We start from the raw sequence: 18633 nt of genomic DNA, 5'->3' as shown, positions 1-18633 counted from the left end.
TAGCCAGTGTTGTTGTGCCAGTCCCTGCTAAGCACCCAATATCCGTTATCTCATTTAACCTTTTCTGCTCCCCAAAATAGTTGTAGGTGCCACTGACTCCCATTTCAGAGCTAAGGCAGCTGAAGATAGGAGAGGTTAAGTATCTGCCCATGGGCAGTCAGCTATTAAGTGACTGAACTTAATATTAGAAGCAGAATTCAGACTCAACTCTAGTTGGCTACAGCTCTACACAGCACTTAGTAGTGGTTCACAAGTGTGCACCAGAGTCACCTAACGAGTTGCTTTAAAAAATAGAAAGATTCTGAAACCCCACTCCCTAAGATAATGCATCAATAGGACTGGACATTTTTAAAGACAAGTTTACCAGGCATTCTACCACAGCAGCAGGGCCTAACATTCTTCTGGCAATGAGATCAGATGACAGGCAGCAAGGGACCAAGAGGAAATGAGAATCAGCCACACTGACTCCTAGAGTTCTCTGGCCTCAGTCTAGCTTGTCCTGTTGGGCCTAGTGCCTTCTCTTCCCAAGATGCCTCCAAATTCCCCAGCACCTAAGTTTCATGCTTCAGGAAAACTTCAAAAGCTCTGTGACAGAGAACAGTCCTTTCTCCTAGTCTGAGTTACCCCAGGGTGAAGGTACTAAGGGAATCAGGGGAATACAATTGCTTGAGAGTAGCTATGTAACACAGAAGACACGGGACACGGGGAATGGCTGATTGGAGGAACTACCTATACACTCCAGAAAGCTTTATTAAGACCTTATTGCTTATGCAGTTAGACACGATTGAGCCATACAAGTTTCCCTGTGCCTGGTCCCAGGTCACTCTGTGCAGAGCTTCCGTGGCTGCTGGGAGCTGGGACATTGCTAGGCAGGGGCAGGACCTAGAGTGGGGAGGATGGTAACTCCTAGGAGCTCTAGACGGGGCGGTGGGCTTCAAGAGGGTCTTTGGATGAGTAGAGAGGTCAGGAGTATAGACTTAAGCCAGGGCCCAGGGACATTTCCTGAGACGAATTAAGTCCCAGCCTCTCTGGGGTTTCCAGAACAAAGGCTGGTTGTGGAGAGCAGCACTGTGGAGGGAGCAGGAGGCACTATCTCCAGATGCTGCGAGAGCTAGGGGAGCTTGGCAGAATGGCCGAGGCAACGGGCATGGAATCTGTAGCAATTAGGCTTTTCTGCAAGACAGCTGGGGGGTGAATATCCTTTATGGGGGAATCATGCACCACAGCTGGGCAGCCAGCACCAGGCCTTGGGGATGTGGGTCTGCTGGGGTGGCCACAGTAGGCAAGGAAATCCAACTGTCACCCATGGCCCACTTTAAGCAACTGCATTCACGCAGGATGAGGCAAGGAACCTTCTCCATCAGGAATGAGGTCATTTCTCAGGCCTAGGCATTGATGCTCCCTTAATTCCTTAGGAAGAAATGGGGGAAGTGGGGGGTTTGAGAGTTTCTAGTTTCATTAACCAAAGCCATGATCCAAGTCTCCCAGGGGTTCACCTTCACCTCCCCAGCTTTTCTCACAAGGCACTTGTTACAGGGCTGCTGGGGGAAAGGGGGGCTAGGAGGTGGCCCTAATGGGGACACCCAATCTCCAGGGTCAGGAGTCAAGGTGGAGTTGGTCAGGGGCTAGTGGCTGCCGTAGTACAGGCGCACCGCCAGGCCAATGAGCAGCGTGGCCAGGAAGAAGGCGGCCGTGAGCTGCAGCCGCAACAGGGCTGCTGAGAGCACGGCGTTGACCACCAGCGAGCAGGACACCACAAAGAGGCGTGTGATGCTGCTGCCGTGCTTCATGACAGCTGACATGAGCAGTCCGTTTAGTGCTTGGCTCAGCACCACGAGCGCTGCCCATCCCGAGAAGCCTTCCAGGAGGCCTGGGCCAGGGCTGCCACCTGCATGCAGACCTAGGTTCAGGAGCACACCGAAAGTATAGAGGAAGAGGTTCTGAAGTGCCAGGGGCAGCCGCTGTCGCTTCAACAGCAGCTCTGTGTACACAGACGACAAGCCTGAGATGAGGCAGTACAGGACGAGGAGCAGCAGTCCTAGTGGAGTGATATGCAGGGGCATGGGACCAGCCGCAGCTGCTGGAGGGGACCCAGGAAGGGTGTTCCCAGGGTCTTGGAGGCCACCTGCTGCATAGCAGGCTCCCGCTGCCATCAGCAGCAGCAGCGCTAAGCCCTGTCGTGCAGAGAGGCGGTGCTGGAGGCAGAGACAGTAGAACAGGGCTGTGCTTCCAATCTTGAGATTGCTCAGCACCTGGTAGGTGCTGGGGTCCATGTACCGCTGAAGATAGATCACCAAGTTATTGTTAGCGCCGTAGAGCAAGGCTGATAGTGCAAAGGGGGCAGCCTGGCGCCAGGGTGGGGCCCCCTGGGGCCATGCTTGCCAGCCCATGAGGAGGGAGAAGGCGCACAACAGCAGCTTGGTCAGCTCAGTCAGCAGCACGGCTGAGGAGGGTCGGAAGGGCACTCGGCCATCCACGTGGCACAGCGCCAACAATGGGGCATGGGCACCATACATGGCAGTGGACAGGAGTAGCATCAGGGTCCAGCGGGCCTGCCTGGGCCGGCCCAGGCCTGCCACATCCCCATCTTCTACACTCATGCTCACACCAGACCCTGCGTGAAACTAGCAAGGGGCAGTGAGGATTGTGATACGTTTGGAGAGAATCAAAATATGGAGCCGGCTGCCAGGAGGGAAGAGCCGTGGCATATGGCCAGAGAGAACGCTAAGGATCACAGTCAGCTGCGAACTCCACAGTCAGGGCGGGAAGAGTTCCAGTGGCCCTAGAAGCCACGGTCTTGGGATCAGTCCCATGGGGTTAGGGAGGAAAGGAGGAGTCCAGGGTGGTAGCTATGAGCCACTGTGCACCCACTGCAGGAAAGGAAGCAAGGACGAAGGTGGCAGGAAAGTTGGAGACAGCAAATGGGTGACAGCTGGGAAGCCAGATACGGTGTCTGTAGTCCAGAGGTCACCTGCAGATCCCAGCTGCTCATCCTGCCTCCCCGTGGGATCCAGAGCTAGCCAGGCCCCTTGCGCAGTGACCGCAGGTAGTCCCTCAATGTCTTCTCCACATTTGGCACGGCATATGCCTGAGCCACGTAGATGCCAGTGCAGGTGCCCACAGCAAAGCCCAATACTGCCGATGCCCTCAGTTTGGCCACCACATAGCCGGCCAGGAAGCCTTTGAGGAATGGGGAGGACAAGAGCGAGCCATCCTGTGGAAGAAGATTCAGGAGGAAACTCAGTAGGTTCTCCCCTCCTCTAACCAGGAGCTACTCAAGCTGGGATTAGAGCGGCCCGCCGCCTGCTCCTCCTTACTCTGGAAAGCTGTAGTGTTTTCTCCAAAGACTTTCTCAAGGTTCTGGGGGCAGGGAAAAAAACCTAGAAGTCCTGATTATATAATCTCAGAACCCCAGGGTTAAAAGGCTCTAAACATAGAACCTTATTGCCACAAGCCAACAGAGACATCCCTGAGGAATCTGAGCCCTCCTTGCTTCTCATATCCCAGCATGCTCTCCCACTACTGCAGCCAAACTGAACTGCTTTCACCCCCCTGTTCATTATGGCATTTCCTCAAGAATTCTGCCTCTGTTGTTCCATCTGCCTTGAAATATTCCTCCTCTCCTCTTCACCTTGTTAGCCTCCATTTAAGATCCCACTTCAAGTGTCATTTTCCCAGGGAAACACTCCTTAAAGTTACAAATCTCTACCACCCATTCAAAAGCTTATTGGGCAATGAAGCCCAAGGGGTGGGGTCAGAAGCAGCATTACCTGTCCCACACCACTACTGACTTCGTCTTCCACACGCTGCTGCAGGCGCTCCAGCTGGTTCTTGAGAAACGCCAGGTCCTTAAGCTTGGGCAGAGAATCCTAGGACAAGGGAGACACTGGCTCCAGCAGACTGACCTAGCCCCATCTCCTGCTGAAGTCCATCCATCAGAGGCCGGGATGGGGCGAGCCTGAGAAACCTTTTCATATACTACCTTCCTGAGATGACAGTGGTAAAGGAAGGAAGGCACTGACAAAGATAGAATTTACACTGAAGCCAAGGAGGGGGTGACAGATGGAATGTGCATCAGTAATTTACAGGCGCTTTATATAATAAGCAATGTGTAGAGAAGGCGGGAGGGGCAGCTAGGGAACCCGCAATCAGATCGGGGAAGTACTAATTATGCGACCATAAACTATTTGGAAGTGGAGACCTGTCTGCTGAGTCCCAAGGCCTAATGCAGGGTAAATGTGAGTGATGCTGAACTTCCAGACCAAAGGTAAGAAATGGCCCGAGGCTTCTCCGCCTTGCTCCTTAAGGCCATCCCAAATTGAATGTGTGACTACTATACACGCGCGCCCGAGGGTAGGTGATGGGTAATGGCTGTTTGGAGGAGCCCGGGTAAATGAACTGAGTGATTCTGATGGCATGTAAGTATGGAATTCAGTATGCGCCCAAGGGAGTGGTTGACTGAGGGTGTGCCAGTGTGAATCGGGAACGTGTCTCTGGGAGGGGAAATTTCGAGGGCTAGGGAACGGAGCAGAGTGAGGATTGTGTCAGAGTGAAAGGGTTTGAGTGTGTGTGAGTAACTAGGGATCATGATGGGTCCCCCAGAGGGGACAGCTGGGGGAGTCCCCAGCTCCATTTGCTTCGCCTAGCGCTCCGCCACTCTACTCCCCACTGTTGAGGCCATCGACAGGAGCAAAAGTCCACCGCCAGGGAAAACCAAGGGGCGACCCCACCCATGAGCCGCTCCAATGTCGTCTTCCCCCAGGACTAAAAAGGTGTGCATACCACCCTGACTGCAGATCACCCCGGTGGTCACTCACCTTGTCATCCGCCATCTTCCCCGCCGAACTTGGTGCGCAGGCGCAGCCCCGCCTCCCTCTTATCCAGTGCCAAGGCCATCGCTACCTAGAGCGGAGGCACTTCCGGGGCACTTTTGGTAAGGGTGGACGCGCTTTCCCGGCGCCGGAGCCCAGCGGTAGCCTGCCCACAGATACTCTCCAAGTGACGACTGCTGTCGCTTCCCAGGCTACGCGTACGTGTGTGCGCGCGCGCGCATACGTCCTGGGCGTGATGATCTCACTTGTGTGCGTTTGGACGCGGCACACGTTCGCCTGGCGGGTCGTCCGCTGCGTGATGAGCTCCTAGTTGAGAGGTGGTGTCGGTGGGTGCGCTGGCTACGGTGCTCCTCCCCTGGACTCGAGCACGGAACGCACACCGACTCTGGATCCAGTCGCCTGTTTACATGCACCACCCCTCAGCGGGCGTTGCTGCTCGGCCCGCCCTGTTTCACCCCCCTCCCCGCCCCCGCCCCGCCCCGCCCCGCCCCGTAGTTGGGCGGTGTCCTCGGGCTCCGCTGACTCCGGCGCAGAGAGGCTGGGCTTTTCCGCGCAGCAGCTCCAGAGGTCGAGCTGCACTGGGAATACAGGCGGGCAGAGGCCGGCGGGGACGCGGCCAGGGCAATGCTGGGCAAGGATTACATGCTGGCCATAATTCTGGTCAATTGCGATGGTGTGCACGGAGGGCCCGATGGGAGGGAGCACCGGGAGGGGATGAGGGAGCGTGACGGGCTACCCCAAGGCTCAAAGGCAGGGAGGGGGGGAACTTCCCGGGGTGAGAACCAGGGTACAGACGAACCCTGATCTTTGTATTGTAAAAATTACCCAAGATTGGGAGCCTGGACCTCCAACATGAGGGTTGACAAATTGTTTTTGTGAACCCACGCCTATGTCCTCCTCCTCCAATCCTGTGTACCCCTCCTCATTCCGTGTTCCCGTAGATGACTTGTGGGGTGACCAGAGTCTGGAGGGAGAGCCAGGCCTGCCCCCGGGCTGGAGGAAGATCCATGATGCTGCAGGTACTTACTATTGGCATGTACCCAGCGGTAGTACCCAGTGGCAGCGCCCATCCTGGGAGCCAGGAGATGCAGAGGGCCCATGCACGGTAGGTGGAGGGTGAGGAGGAGCCCTGCGCCCATGTGTGGACCTAGCCTGCCGCTGCACTGACCTAGTTCTCTCTCTGCAGAGGACGGAAGGGATTTGGGAACTTCGGCCGCCCAAAGGAAGATCCTTCTCCAGCCTGGAGAGCTCACTGGACCGGAGGTAACAGGGATAGATAGGCTGGGCCAAATGAAAGGCTCGGGTGCCGTGGCACTCAGATGCAGCTGGATCCACAGTCTGCTTTCCAACCCAGGTTCGAGACTCTGGCCCATGTTCTTGGCTCTCAATATTTGGAGTTTTATCTTTGTTCCTAACTCTGTCTTTTGCCACATGTTCTTTTCTGCATTCTGGGTCCTGACATATGTTCTAGACCCTGGCCGCTGTCCTGGGCTGTGTTCACGGAGGTTCCCATCCCGTGTTTTAGGGTCTATTGTCCTGATTTGGGGCTCTGGTCCGCATTTTGGACCCTGTTATATGTTTGCAACTTTTTTTATTTTAATAATTTAAAAAAAGATTTTATTTATTTACTTTCAGAGAGAGGGGAAGGGAGGGAGAAAAAGGGAGAGAAACATCAATGTGTTGTTGCCTCTCGTGCACCCCCTGCTGGGGACCTGGCTGGAAACCCAGGCGTGTGCCCTGCCTGCCCGGGAATGGAACCGGCGACCCTCTGGTTCACAGGCCAGCACTCAGTCCACTGAGCCACACCAACCAGGGCCATGTTTACAACTTTTATTCTGTGTCCTGATTGTTCCCTCAGTTTCTAAGTCACACTCTTTATGTTACATTTACTTAATATGTTCTGGGCCTTGTCCTGCTCTGGTTTTATGTTTGGGACACTATATTCTGGGTCTTATCCCACATCTACTGCCTATCAAGTAGTCTGTGCCTCACCAGTGTCCCTTCTATAGGAAGTGTGGTCTCTTATCAGCTCTGCTCTGTTCCAGTAACTCTCTGTCCTGGTATGGTGAGGAATCCAACATCCAGAACATGGAACCAGGGGCTAAGGTAGTGACTTGGGCCTGAGGGCCAGCCCATGAGCACTGAAGGGTCCTGAGGGAAAGGTCAGGGGTGGGATTGGGCTAAGTAGAGGTGATCGGGGTGAAGGGAGCATGTACCAGATGTTTCTATGTGTGGAGCCTGTGGCATCTCCTACCCTACTCCACCTCTACTCACTTCGTGCCCTTCTGCCCTTTCTCCCAACCTGTCAGTGTTTTGCAGTCCGCTCTCTGGGTTGGGTAGAGGTACCCGAAGAGGACCTGGTACCAGGGAAGAGCAGTATCGCAGTCAATAACTGCATCCAGCAGCTGGCCCAGACCCGCAGCCGGAGCCAGCCCCCAGATGGTGCCTGGGGCGAGGTGAGCTGGCCAGCCCTTCAAGGGGTTCAGCCCTGGGTCCAGCAGAGATAGTTGTCTCTGAATTGCCTGCTCCCGATGGCAACAACTTACATCTGAGCTCCAGGCTGCACTCTGTCCTTGGCAGGGCCAGAACATGCTAATGATCCTGAAGAAGGATGCCATGAGCCTGGTGAATCCCCTGGACCACAGTCTGATCCACTGCCAGCCTCTGGTGCACATCCGTGTGTGGGGCGTGGGCAGCTCCAAGGGCCGGTGAGGACTCCTACATCCCCTTATGTGAAAGTTGCTGCTTCCACCCCACCCTGCAAGCTGTGCTCCCCACTGATGCTGATCCCTTGTACTTGAACCCCTGGACACAGATCCTCTGACATGGACCCAAGCTCTGCCTCCCCTGCCTGGTGCAGCCCTAGTTGGGGAGGGTGGGCCCAGCTCAACAGGGACAGATGGGGGAGAGCCTGAGAGGCTGAGCTGATTCTCTCCTGTGCTCCCACATGCTTCCGGAATAGTGACAGGTGAGTGACAGCCATGTGCCTTGAGCCCCAGCCTTGACCTCCCTGTCTGTCCTTTCCACATCCCTTGCCTGACTTTCTAGGCTCCTGCAGGCATTGCAGGGCCCCCTGTCCCTACCCAGCCTCTACCCCAGCCCCATCTCTGACCTGCCAGGGACTTCGCTTTTGTGGCGGGAGACAAAGACAGCTGTATGCTCAAGTGCCACGTGTTTCGCTGTGACGTCCCTGCCAAGGCCATTGCCAGTGCCCTACATGGGCTCTGTGCCCAGGTAAGGGCCAGGAGTGGGGTAGGGAATGTGGCAGGGAGCTGGGTCTGAAGCTGCCAGGGTGGCGGGGCAGGGGGGTAGTGGCTCCCTTACTTCGATCCCCCTCTCCCTATGCCTCAGGCTGGCTGCACTGTGTTTCAGATCCTGTCAGAGCGAGTAGGGGTTGGTGGTGATTCCTCTTGCACTTCCTCGGACCCCATCTCCCCTGAAGATCTGCCGAGGCAAGGTATGGGGAGGGAGGTCTGCGTTGCAGGAACAGGTTCTTTTAGTGAAAGATGAGGGGGTACTCCTGGTTACTTAGTACTTCCCTGGAGTTATGGGGCTCCTGACGTGTCCTGGTCCCAGGAATCCCAAGCCCTGAATTGGAGGTGCATCCATGGGCTTTTCTCCTGTCTTATGCTAGCTCCAGCTCTCTCAGAAGGGTGGGGAAAGGGTCGTTGAGCGAGCACCCAGGCCAACGTGCTGTGTATGTTTTAGTGGAGCTGCTGGATGCAGTGAGCCAGGCGGCTCAGAAGTACGAGGCACTGTACATGGGGACCCTGCCAGTCACTAAAGCCATGGGTGAGGACTGAGCGGGCTGCATGAGGCCGGGGCAAGGTGGATGAGGTGGGCTCTACCACTGTTTCTCAGCGCTTTTCCATGGCCCTGTACACCTGGGATATACCATCTTTCCCACTCCGGATTCTAAGCCCAGCCCCAGGAATTCTCTTCCCATCTCTCTGAATTCCAGAGATGGGCATAGGCACTCCCCGCAGATTCTTTTCTTCTTTATGTCTGGGAGACACCATGGTGGACATGTTCCCCCAGGAATGGATGTGCTGAACGAGGCCATTGGTGTCCTTACCACCCGGGGGGACCGGGATGCCTGGGTCCCTGCCATGCTCAGTGTGTCCGACTCTCTCATGACTGCCCATCCCATTCAGGTACCAGAAGGTGAAGTTGGGGGTAGTGGAGGGGTGGGCAGGGCTGCTGGGGGTCATTGCTTGCTTCTGGAAGAGCTCAGTGGGTCCAGCCTGTGTCTGGCCCTCTAGTGACTCGGCCTGGTGTGGGCAGGCAGAGGCCGATGCAGAGGAGGAGCCACTGTGGCAGTGCCCTGTGCGCCTTGTGACCTTTATTGGCATTGGCCGCGACCCGCACACCTTTGGCCTCATTGCTGACCTGGGCTGTCAGAGCTTCCAGTGCGCGGCGTTCTGGTGCCAGCCCCATGCCGGGGCGCTCTCTGAAGCTGTGCAGGCTGCTTGCATGGTGAGTCGGGGGTGGGAATGATGGGTAGGGTTGCCCTGCAGCTGCTTCATACTAGTGGCGGGGCTCAGGATTGGCACCCTGTCTAGAAATCACAAACCAGTGATACCAGGGCTGATTAGGGTTCCACAGTGTTGCATTTGGCCCTCATGCTGCTTTTAATAAGTTTTAATGAGGTGCCAATATTTGAAGGCTAGGACATTTCACACAGTAATTGCTGTTCCTTTTTTTTTTTTTAATATCAGAAGGTCTGACACTGGGTCCACATGCATACATTTCACCATTCAGCTGGAATTGTGTAGGGCTGCGCCCTGTAGGGTGGGCACTGTCTTTCCTTTTTGTCTTACGTAGGTTATTTCCTGGTGGGCATTTGAATGTGGAACGCTCTCACTCTTCAGTTTACTCATTCACTCAACGAATATGAGTGTCTGCGGGAAATGGGGCACCGTCCTTGACCCTGAGAATTCAGTGGTATAGAGAGCACAGCCTTAGGTTAAAGCAGAGACAGACCAGAAGGAAGTTGCACACCACAGGATGATGGAGGAGAAGGTCCCAAGGGTTCAAGAAGTCTACCTGAAAGAGGTGATAGGAAATTGAGAATTGAAGGTCCAAGGAGGAAGTTAGCTGGGTGAAGGGCAGTAGGACAGGAGTGTGCCAAGTCCAGGGAACTTCAGCTGTGAAGGTGGGAGATGACAGTGGGTGAGAGTATCCGAGGGAATCCAGCGTGTCTGGAGTGCTAGGGGAATGGAGTGACAGATGGGGGCAGAAAGAATGGCAGAAACCAGGTCATGGAAGAACTTATAGGTCAGACAGGTGATGAGTTTATTTTCCCCTGAGACGCTCCAAGCCATGGAAAGGTTTTGAGCAGGACAGTGAAGTCAGGCTTGTGGATTAGGAAGGCCACATAAGTTATATGTACGTAAAAGATTTGGAAGATGAATCTTTTTGGAAGACAAAAGAAGACCATTTAGGACCCTGTTGAGTTCAAACTAGAGAAGATTGGGAGAGTTGCACTGGGAATGGAGTTTGAGTTCAAGACCCTCTTCCTTAATTAGGAAATCCACTTTGCTAGGGGCGTGTCCACTCCAGTGAGAGATGGAGAGTTGGCATAGTGGTAAGGTGTGGTTTAGAGCAGACTCTGCAGTCAGACAGAACTAGGTTCGAATCCCAGTTCTGCCGTTTTCTGGCTAGGCGACTGTGGGCAATCTCTCTCAATCTCAGTTTCCTCATTTTTGAAGTGGGGATAATAACCCCTGATAAATAGTTGGGTTGTTAATTTTATACAAAGCAGTTAGCACAGTGTCCAGCCCCCCTTAAGTGCTCAGTAAACGCTGAGTGTTATGTTCTTGTTCTTGAGCTACCTGGGAATGCTGTAGGGGCTCTGGATGTGGTGGCACCTCATATCAGACTGAAGCCGTGCCCTGTCCTGCAGAAGTTTTCAGGGAGCCTGAGGCAGAAAGGAGCTGGATCCTCACATACCCATTCTCCCTAGGTTCAGTACCAGAAGTGTCTTGTGGCCTCTGCAGCTCGAGGCAAGGCCTGGGGTGCCCAGGCCCGTGCCCGCCTGCGGCTCAAGCGGACCAGCTCTGTGGACTCCCCAGGAGTTCCCTTGCCTCTCCCCATGCTCAAAGGAGGGGTTGGGAGTGCAGCCCCTCGAAAGCGGGGCATCTTCTCTTTTCTTGATGCCTTTCGGCTGAAACCCTCTCTGCTCCATATGCCCTAAACTGATCTGGGAGGTCTGGGGGAAGAGGCTCTGGGGCTGCGCCCCCTCTGTTCCCCTTCATCTCCAGGGGCCTGCAGCCTCTCACCCTTTGGAGCCTTTTCTGCCTGTCCTTCCCACCTTGTGCACCCTTTATTTATTGCCCAATTTATTAATAGTTTATATGGATGGCTGAGAGGCCCTGCACCACAACCGAGGACCCTGGCTCTCCTTTCCCTGGGTCCCTGTGTTCCTTGCCCCTGTCCAGCCCTGGACAGTTGGCTCTACCTCAGCAACACTTTATAGCAAAATCAGTACAAATAAAAATCCCTCAGTGACCTCACTGGGTGTGAGTATGTTGGGCCTGGGACAGGGTTGGGGGGTTAACCTGTGTGAATTGAGTGTCTGTGTCTGCTTGGTGTTGGTGGCTGCCTGTAGTCACATGAGGACTTGGGTGTGATGGAAATCTGCTGTCATTCATTCAACAAATATATTTTCCAAGGTCTTCTCTGTGCCAGACATTGGGGATGTAATAAAATAGGGTTTCCACTTTCTGAGACTGTCAGAAAGGGAACCGAACGAGAGTCAAACAAGATAGAAGACTGTGTAGTGAAACTAGGAAATCAGAGAGTTGTGGGAGCTCAGATGAGACACAACCTGGCCCAGAGCATAGTAGGCTTCCTGATGAGTTGACATCGGAGTACTGAATTTTGTACTAGTTATCAAGCCTAGAGGGTATACACGTAGAAGAGTGGTCAGGGGTGAGGTTCTAGAAATGCGCCTGCTTAGGTCACAGAGGAGCATGAGTGGGGCCGGAGCTTCTGGTGGTTTAAACTGGCTCCCGAGAGCAGTTGTGAGACGTGGGGAGAGTGAGGGTACTGGGGCTCCTAGAGCGCTGCCCCCTGGAAAACAGCCGAGCCCCGTTTGGTGCCTTGTGATCGGGCCTGCCCTTTAGACAGTGGGTGCGGGGCTCCCGCAGCGGCTCCCAGCGTTACTCAACGACGGTCGACTCGGGAGAGGGCCAGGCGACCAGCCGGGGGGCAGCGCCGCCGGCGGCTAGGACGTGCGGCCGCCCCGGAAGTGACGTGTCGCCCCGGCGGCTCTGCGGAAGTGGAGATGGCGGAGTTGTACGTTAAGCCGGGTGAGCGCGGCAGCGGGCTCGGGTCACCAGGCCTCCCTCTCTGCCCAGGCCGGGGGCGGTGACGGCATGGGGGTGTGGGCCCTCCGGCTTCCCCGGGCTCACTTCACACTTGTCCTTCCTTCCTCAGGCAACAAGGAGCGCGGTTGGAACGACCCGCCGCAGTTCTCCTACGGGCTGCAGACCCAGGCCGGGGGACTCAAGCGCAGTCCGCTAACCAAGAGGGTGGCCGCTCCCCAGGATGGATCCCCCAGAGGTGCGTGGGGGCCCTGGGCGCAGAGACCGGCCGAGAATGGGCAGTGCCAGGGATAAGCTTGTCTCAAGGGGGCTTTTCGCTCCTCTGAAGATTTTGTGAGAGGTGTTGTAGCCCCAGAAAGGGTCACAGGGCAGGCCCGTTTCTGAGCCTCTTCTCTGATGCCTAGATCAATAAATAACACGTTGGTTTCAAAAGAATCTTTTTATGCTTTCATCCGAGGTGATCTCACCCAAATCTGCGGTTTTAATGTAGCTTTCACTCTCAAATTATTTTCAAATTTTATTTCCAACCTGGATCTCTTCCCAGAACTCCATAGCAGTATATCCACCTGTCTGCTCTACATCTTCACTTAGCTATATAATAAGCATCTCAGACTCAACTTGTAGTTATTCATTCATTCATTCATTGTCATCTAGTGAGCACCATCTATGTGCCAGGCGCTGTTTGAGAGAGAACTAGAAGAGCAATGGAGAAAAAAAGGTTTCTGTTTTCATGGAGTCCATGCGGTATAGCTTTGGAGATACACAAATAAAATAGCCGTAAGGGATCTGCAAAGAAAGAAAACAGTGACGTGAGAGTGACCAGGTTGCTAAGGTGTCTGAGGGGCTGATATTTAAGCTGAAACCTGAATGATTGAAAGCTGTCTATGCAAAGATGAGGTGCCAGAGCACTCCAGGCACTGGAAACAGCCAGTGCAAAGACAAGTTTGACAAGGTCAGAGACTGAGGGAACACCTAGTGGCCAGAGCACAGTGGGCTGGGGATAGAGGTAAGTAGCAGTCAGGGGCCGGATCACAGTTGGTTTGATAAGCCAGGGTAAGGAGTTTGTATGTTAATCTCTGTGAAGTTGGAAACCATTGAAATGTTTAAAGTAGAGGAAGGCTGCATTTTCTCCTGTGCCGTTCCCATGCCAACGGGTGAGGCTGTGGCCCTGAGAGAGGCTCGGGTTCAGCTCTTAACACCCTTCTATTCTCCACACTGTGACCCTGCATAGGAACGGTACAAGCTAGGGTTTCCTGACCTTGGCTCCATTGACATTTTGGGCCAGATGATTCTTTGTGATGAGGGACTGTCCTGGACACTGTAGGATGTTTGCAGCATCCCTGGCCTCTATCCATTAGATGCCAGTAGCACCCATGTAGTCGGGCAGCTAAAGGTGTCTTCAGACATTTGCCCCACAGGCAAAATCATCTCAGACTGAGAAACACTGATTTACATTTTTTAAATGATCATTATCTGTTGTGTGGAAGATTATAGGGAAGACGTGGAAAATTAAGAGGTGGTTATGGTAACACAGACAACATTTAATGATGATTTGGACAAGGGTGGGGGTACTAGAGGTGGTAGGAATTGGGTGGATATGGGCGGGGTGTGTTATGGAGAGTCCGTGGGAATGAGTGGGTTAAGAAAAGAAGAATCAATGTAATTTGAATTTTTGCCTGAGGAACTGGCTGGTATTTTCACTGATCAGAGACTGGTTTGGGGGCCGGGGCGAAAGCAAACTTTCTGTCTTGGCCATGTTAAATTTGGGCTGCTGTACTGGGGAGAGGCGTAGGCCAGAATTACAGAAATGAGTCACCGTCGTGTGGATGGTATGTGATGTCATGGACTGACTAAGGTAGCGTAGGGGAGTGTGGATGACCTAAAGAGGATCCAAGCCGGAGCCCTAAGGCTCTATAGCATTTCAAGGTTGAATAGAGAAGGAATTAGCAAAGGAAGGTGAGAAATAGCCAAAGAAGTAAGAAAAGTAGAATTTACTCAGAGTAAAATTCTGTGAGTCAGCTGTGATGAATGCTGCTGAGAGGTCAAGAGAAAAGGGACCGCTAGTTTTGACATACAGAGCGATCACTGATGACCCAAGAGCAGTCTGCGGAGTGATGAGAACAGAAACCCGCTAGAATGGGCTGAGAAGGGAATGTGAAAAGACCGAGAGAAGTAATAACTAAAGGCCACTCGTTCAAGAAATTCTACTGTAAAGCAGAGATGAGAAAAGGGGTGGAGTGCCTGAGGACGGAACATGAGGTGAGGGAGGTAGGGTTTTTGTTTTTAAGGCGATATACACCACGGTGGCTTTGTGTGCAGATAGGGTGGTTCAGTGAAGTGGGAGAACTGAGGATGCTGGAGAGAAGGGATAATTCCAGGACGGAAGGCTAGAGAAGGCAAGAGAGGCTGGGTGCAGAGTGCAGCTGGAGAGATGGCCTCTGATCTCAGCAGAGACCTTTCGTCCATTGAAGGAGGAAAGTGGCCGCTGATGTGGTTGTGTTAGTAGAACTGGTGGTGAGAAATAAGAGTTCCTGTTTAATGACTCCTGTGTTCTCAACGAAACAGGAGGCAGAGTCGGAAGTAGAGAGACAGCAGGGAAAGGTAAAGAGGAGGGGGAGGGGGTAGAATGTTTAGAAGAGATGTGAAAATAGGTATTCCAAAGATTGGGAAAATGAGGCAAAGTGGAGGACTTCCAGGCAGCGGTGGATACCTTTTAAACTTTGCAGCCATGGATTTAAAGTGTAACTCCTCAGCATGGTTGTATTTTTCCTCCCAACAAGTGCGGGCAAGTTGTATTTACCAGAAAAATGGGACAGTGGGAGGGGATAAGTGAGGTGAGAGTGTTAAGAAGGGAGTGATTTTATTGCACAGTTAAATCTGTGCAGCTCAGCGGGAAGGGTAGGAGAGGTGGTCAGATTCTGGAGATGGTTCAGTGGTATTGAGAATGTGGCCGAGGGGAACAAGAGGCAGAGGGACGGTGGAAAAAATGACCACTGGAGGTGAGGAGGGCAAGAAACCGAGAGGACGAATGCATTGTCCATGTGGATGTAGATGCCTAGGAGGAAATTCTTGATTTTTTCTCCTCACCTCACCTCTCCTCAGTCTTCTCTTCTTCTGTAGTGGCTCCCCCATCCCATTACTGAAGTCAGAAACCAAGAGTCATCCCTGAGTCTTCTCCCTTGCCCCCAGTCCCCCTGCCGCCCCCAGTCCTGTGCCCATCAATCTGGCGGCTCCGTTCTCCCTCACCTCTAGCACTGCTGCCACGCAAGTCCTCGGCGGCAGCGCTGCTTTCCGGGGCTGCTGCTCTGCTAGCCTCCCAGCCAGTGCCCCTGCCTCCGCTGCCCACCTAGCCTCACTGATTTCTCCCAGCACACAGGACGCATGTCCTGACTCTTCTGGCTGCCCGGGCCGCTGTCCGGACCTCGACCTAGTATTCGTGTCCTTCGGCTTTTCGTGGCCGCTTCTACCTCATCCATCAGTACTTAACTTTGTGAGCACTTTTTGCTACACACTAATTGAACAGCTGTACATATATTCTTTTTTTTTTTTTTTTTTAAGATCTATTTATTTTTAGAAAGAGGGGAAGGGAGGGGGAAAGAGAAGGAGAGAAACCTCAATGTGAGAAACATCGATTGGTTGCCTCTTGTATGCACCCCAACCAGGGACGGAACCCACAACCCAGGCATATGCCCTGACTGAGAATCAAACCGGCGACCCTTCGCTTTTCAGGACGACATCCAACCAACTGAGCCACCTACATTCTTATGCATCATTGCAACTCTGTAAAATAAGTGCTATTACAGTAATACGCCCATTTTACAGGAGAGGAACCCAAGCCCAGGTTAAAACTAACTTGCCAAATGTCACATAGCCGTGGGGCTGGGATAAAATTAGATGGCCTTCTAGGTAGGTCCCTCTATTCCTCTTTATCATTTTATTTTTTTGTAGCACGCAACATAATTTGGTGATTTTCTTCCCCCTGTCCTCTAGAATTTAAGCTCAGAAACCTTGCCTGTCTCTTCTTATCTCTGGTGTTTTGCACACTGTCTGGCACATAGTAATGACTTCATAAATGTACTTCGTTGAATGAATATTGTCTTAGAGAGTAGCCCTCCTCATAAGGGACGAAATTAGAGTTGAGCTTCTTACCTACTTCAGCAGCTGTACCTGTGTTTGATCCTTTTCAGTCCCCACTTCAGAGACTTCTCCTGGGGCCCCCCCAATGGGGCTTCCACCTCCTTCAAGTAAGTCTTCCAGGCCCCCAGCTATGGGGACATGCCCTGCCCCCACTGTGGAGCCCACAGATTTCCCCGTCGCTGAGTGTGAGACTCCGCTGGAAGATGTGCTGAGACCTTTGGAACAGGCATTGGATGACTGCCATGGGCACACAAAGGTGAGCCCTGCCACTCCTGTGGGGTGGGGCGGGTTCCCACGGACAGCCAGATGCAGGTGTGGCTCCCAAAGGTAGACACTCTGATTCTATGGGCTATAGCTCTTAGCCTTTCCTGAGTCATGGACCCCTTTGGGGTCTGCTAAGGACTTCCCAGAAAAAATGAATACAGGGTTTCAGGAGGGTTCAAGGGACTTCTTGTAGGATCAAGAGTTAAATTCAAATCCCTTTAGTGATAGGCAGCCTGATTTTCATACCTCTAGGACCTCTAGGCCATTTAGAGCAGACCCTGCTGATTTTGTGCTCAGGGAGGGAAGGAAACCCTCATTTTCTTTTAAAAAAGATTTTATTTATTTACTTTTAGAGAGAGGGGAAGGGAGGGAGAAAGAGGGAGAGGAACCTCAGTGTGCAAGAGATTGCCTGTCAGTTGTCTCTTGCACGCCCACAAGTGGGGACCTGGCCTGCAACCCAGGCATACGTCCTGACTGGGAATCGAACCCGCGACCTTTCGGGTGCAGGCCGGCACTCAAATCTATTCAGCCACACCAGCTAGGGTGAAGCCCTCTTTTCCTATCTGTAGTGTTTAAGTTCTCTGGAGGCAGGGGATCTGAGGAGTCTTAAAGGAAAGTAGCATAGTAATTTTTACTTTTTCATCCTTAGTTTTTGTATTTGTAAAGTAGCACTATAAAATGAATTTCTGAGGGCCTGAGAAACAGGAAATTTTAAAATTCTAGCCTTACACAGCTTTTTTCTTAGAAGGAGATCCATAGGTTTCATCAGATTCTCAGTGGGGCCTCTAACCTTTGGGTGAAAAGAAGCAGAATGCTAAGAGTAGGCGTTGAGTTCCGGGGCTGGAGAAAGCTGGTGCTTCCTATGTGGTGCTAGGTTCCCCTGCCCCCGCTGGGCTGGCAGCACTGACTTGGAGGGGTTTCTGTCTCTCAGAAGCAGGTGTGTGATGACATCAGCCGACGCCTGGCTCTGCTGCAGGAACAGTGGGTTGGAGGGAAGCTGTCAACACCTGTAAAGAAGAGGATGGCTCTGCTGGTGCAGGGTATGGGTGGGTCCCTGGGTGTAGCCTCAGTCCCTCATCCTTTCATCGTTGGCTAAGCCGGGACAGGTGGAGGGCGGGGAGGAGTGAGAGCTGTCCTTCGCCCCAGACTGCATGCTCAGTCTCTCTCTCTGTCTCTCCAGAGCTTTCAAAGCACCAGTGGGATGCAGCAGATGACATCCACCGCTCTCTTATGGTTGACCATGTGACGGAAGTCAGTCAGTGGATGGTGGGAGTTAAAAGGTTAATTGCAGAAAAGAGGAGTCTGTCTTCGGAGGAGACAGCTAGTGAAGAGCAATCTACGGCCACAACCAAGGAGAACCAGACCGCACCAGGTGTCCAACAGGACCCATAATCCTGCGCTGGACTCACCGCACACCACCTCCTCCGCCTTGGCGTGGGAGGCCTTGTCTCACTTGACTCTCCCCTAGCCCTTGGGAGACTGTCTGCCCCAGGGGGGTGTTTGGCTGACCCACCTATAGGGGAAGAGGTCCCACCTAGGCCACAGGGAGTTTTACTTGTTAACACTAACATATGCATTTCAATAAAAACACGTCAATGATGGGCCCTGGGTAGGAGATAAAACCTTCCCGTGCCAGACTGGTCACTTCTGGTGTGCACGGCTGTCCTGCTGTGTACAACCTTACAAACCTCTGTTCTTCCTCCATGCATCATAAATGGTTTTACTGGGCATGACCAGATTACTGCCTGCCACTTTCCCCCAAATTAGAGCTAAATGCACACCCCTCGCTGGGTTGAGTGACCCTATCTTTGTATGCTTGCACTTCAGCACAAGAACAGATTCATTTTCCCTCAGGAAAAGGAGCCTGTCTCATTTGCATTGCATCACCCTTGAGGTACGCAAGTGCTATGGAGTTCAGAACCGGATATTAGAACACAGCTGAACATACGTGGGCCCTAAGGTTTCTTCTGACCCTTTGAAGCAAAAGAGTCAGGCTGAAGGGGCCTGTGAGAAGGGCCAGTACAGGCTTTCAGTGTTGGAATAAGGATTGGTACTTCTAGGTGGGAGGCAGA

General features: G+C 53.1%; 4 protein-coding genes across 5 annotated transcripts; 2 read left to right on the top strand and 2 right to left on the bottom strand.

Annotated features, from left to right (window-relative positions):
- Positions 1-709: 709 nt before the first annotated feature.
- SLC35A4 (solute carrier family 35 member A4) lies at positions 710-2600 on the bottom strand. The gene has a single exon (XM_024575041.4). It carries the CDS (start codon positions 2598-2600, stop codon positions 1626-1628), a length of 975 nt encoding a protein of 324 aa, XP_024430809.2. The 3' UTR covers positions 710-1625.
- On the bottom strand, positions 710-4956 carry LOC112317983 (SLC35A4 upstream open reading frame protein). The gene is made up of 3 exons (XM_024575043.4): positions 4818-4956; positions 3771-3869; positions 710-3214 (listed from the first exon to the last, which is right to left on the bottom strand). Exons 1-3 carry the CDS (start codon positions 4830-4832, stop codon positions 3017-3019), a joined length of 312 nt encoding a protein of 103 aa, XP_024430811.1. The 5' UTR covers positions 4833-4956; the 3' UTR covers positions 710-3016.
- Positions 4957-5308: 352 nt separating this feature from the next.
- On the top strand, positions 5309-11347 carry APBB3 (amyloid beta precursor protein binding family B member 3). 2 transcript variants are annotated; one of them, XM_053912213.1, is made up of 12 exons: positions 5309-5505; positions 5774-5937; positions 6019-6095; positions 6878-6938; positions 7142-7288; positions 7413-7540; positions 7952-8066; positions 8205-8289; positions 8541-8624; positions 8871-8986; positions 9117-9308; positions 10798-11347. In XM_053912213.1, exons 1-12 carry the CDS (start codon positions 5457-5459, stop codon positions 11026-11028), a joined length of 1449 nt encoding a protein of 482 aa, XP_053768188.1. In that variant the 5' UTR covers positions 5309-5456; the 3' UTR covers positions 11029-11347. The 2 variants fall into 2 exon arrangements, with proteins under 2 accessions (XP_053768188.1, XP_053768189.1); XM_053912214.2 differs by having other exon boundaries at positions 5324-5505; positions 5774-5851.
- A 120-nt stretch (positions 11348-11467) lies between these two features.
- On the top strand, positions 11468-18183 carry SRA1 (steroid receptor RNA activator 1). The gene is made up of 5 exons (XM_045183836.2): positions 11468-12145; positions 12273-12398; positions 16348-16553; positions 17493-17601; positions 17742-18183. Exons 1-5 carry the CDS (start codon positions 12121-12123, stop codon positions 17951-17953), a joined length of 678 nt encoding a protein of 225 aa, XP_045039771.1. The 5' UTR covers positions 11468-12120; the 3' UTR covers positions 17954-18183.
- The last annotated feature ends 450 nt before the right edge of the window (positions 18184-18633 follow it).

The sequence above is a fragment of the Desmodus rotundus genome, chromosome 10 (genome assembly GCF_022682495.2).
Source record: "Desmodus rotundus isolate HL8 chromosome 10, HLdesRot8A.1, whole genome shotgun sequence".
NCBI lineage: Eukaryota > Metazoa > Chordata > Mammalia > Chiroptera > Phyllostomidae > Desmodus > Desmodus rotundus.
Note: the sequence above shows the minus strand (reverse complement) of the source record. Positions and strands in the feature narration are given on the sequence as shown.

What these genes read in the sequence shown, in the direction of transcription:
- SLC35A4 (XM_024575041.4), bottom strand. Translation starts at nt 2,600, where the DNA reads ATGAGTGTAGAAGATGGGGATGTGGCAGGCCTGGGCCGGCCCAGGCAG.
- LOC112317983 (XM_024575043.4), bottom strand. An exon ending in TCAGTAGTGGTGTGGGACAG is followed by an intron (nt 3,215 to 3,770) that starts GTAATGCTGCTT and finishes CTTCTTCCACAG; the next exon opens with GATGGCTCGCTCTTGTCCTC.
- APBB3 (XM_053912213.1), top strand. Translation starts at nt 5,457, where the DNA reads ATGCTGGGCAAGGATTACATGCTGGCCATAATTCTGGTCAATTGCGAT. An exon ending in GAGAGCTCACTGGACCGGAG is followed by an intron (nt 6,096 to 6,877) that starts GTAACAGGGATA and finishes GCTCTGTTCCAG; the next exon opens with TAACTCTCTGTCCTGGTATG. An exon ending in GTGGGCAGCTCCAAGGGCCG is followed by an intron (nt 7,541 to 7,951) that starts GTGAGGACTCCT and finishes CTGACCTGCCAG; the next exon opens with GGACTTCGCTTTTGTGGCGG.
- SRA1 (XM_045183836.2), top strand. Translation starts at nt 12,121, where the DNA reads ATGGCGGAGTTGTACGTTAAGCCGG. An exon ending in CCAGGATGGATCCCCCAGAG is followed by an intron (nt 12,399 to 16,347) that starts GTGCGTGGGGGC and finishes GATCCTTTTCAG; the next exon opens with TCCCCACTTCAGAGACTTCT. An exon ending in ACTGCCATGGGCACACAAAG is followed by an intron (nt 16,554 to 17,492) that starts GTGAGCCCTGCC and finishes TCTGTCTCTCAG; the next exon opens with AAGCAGGTGTGTGATGACAT.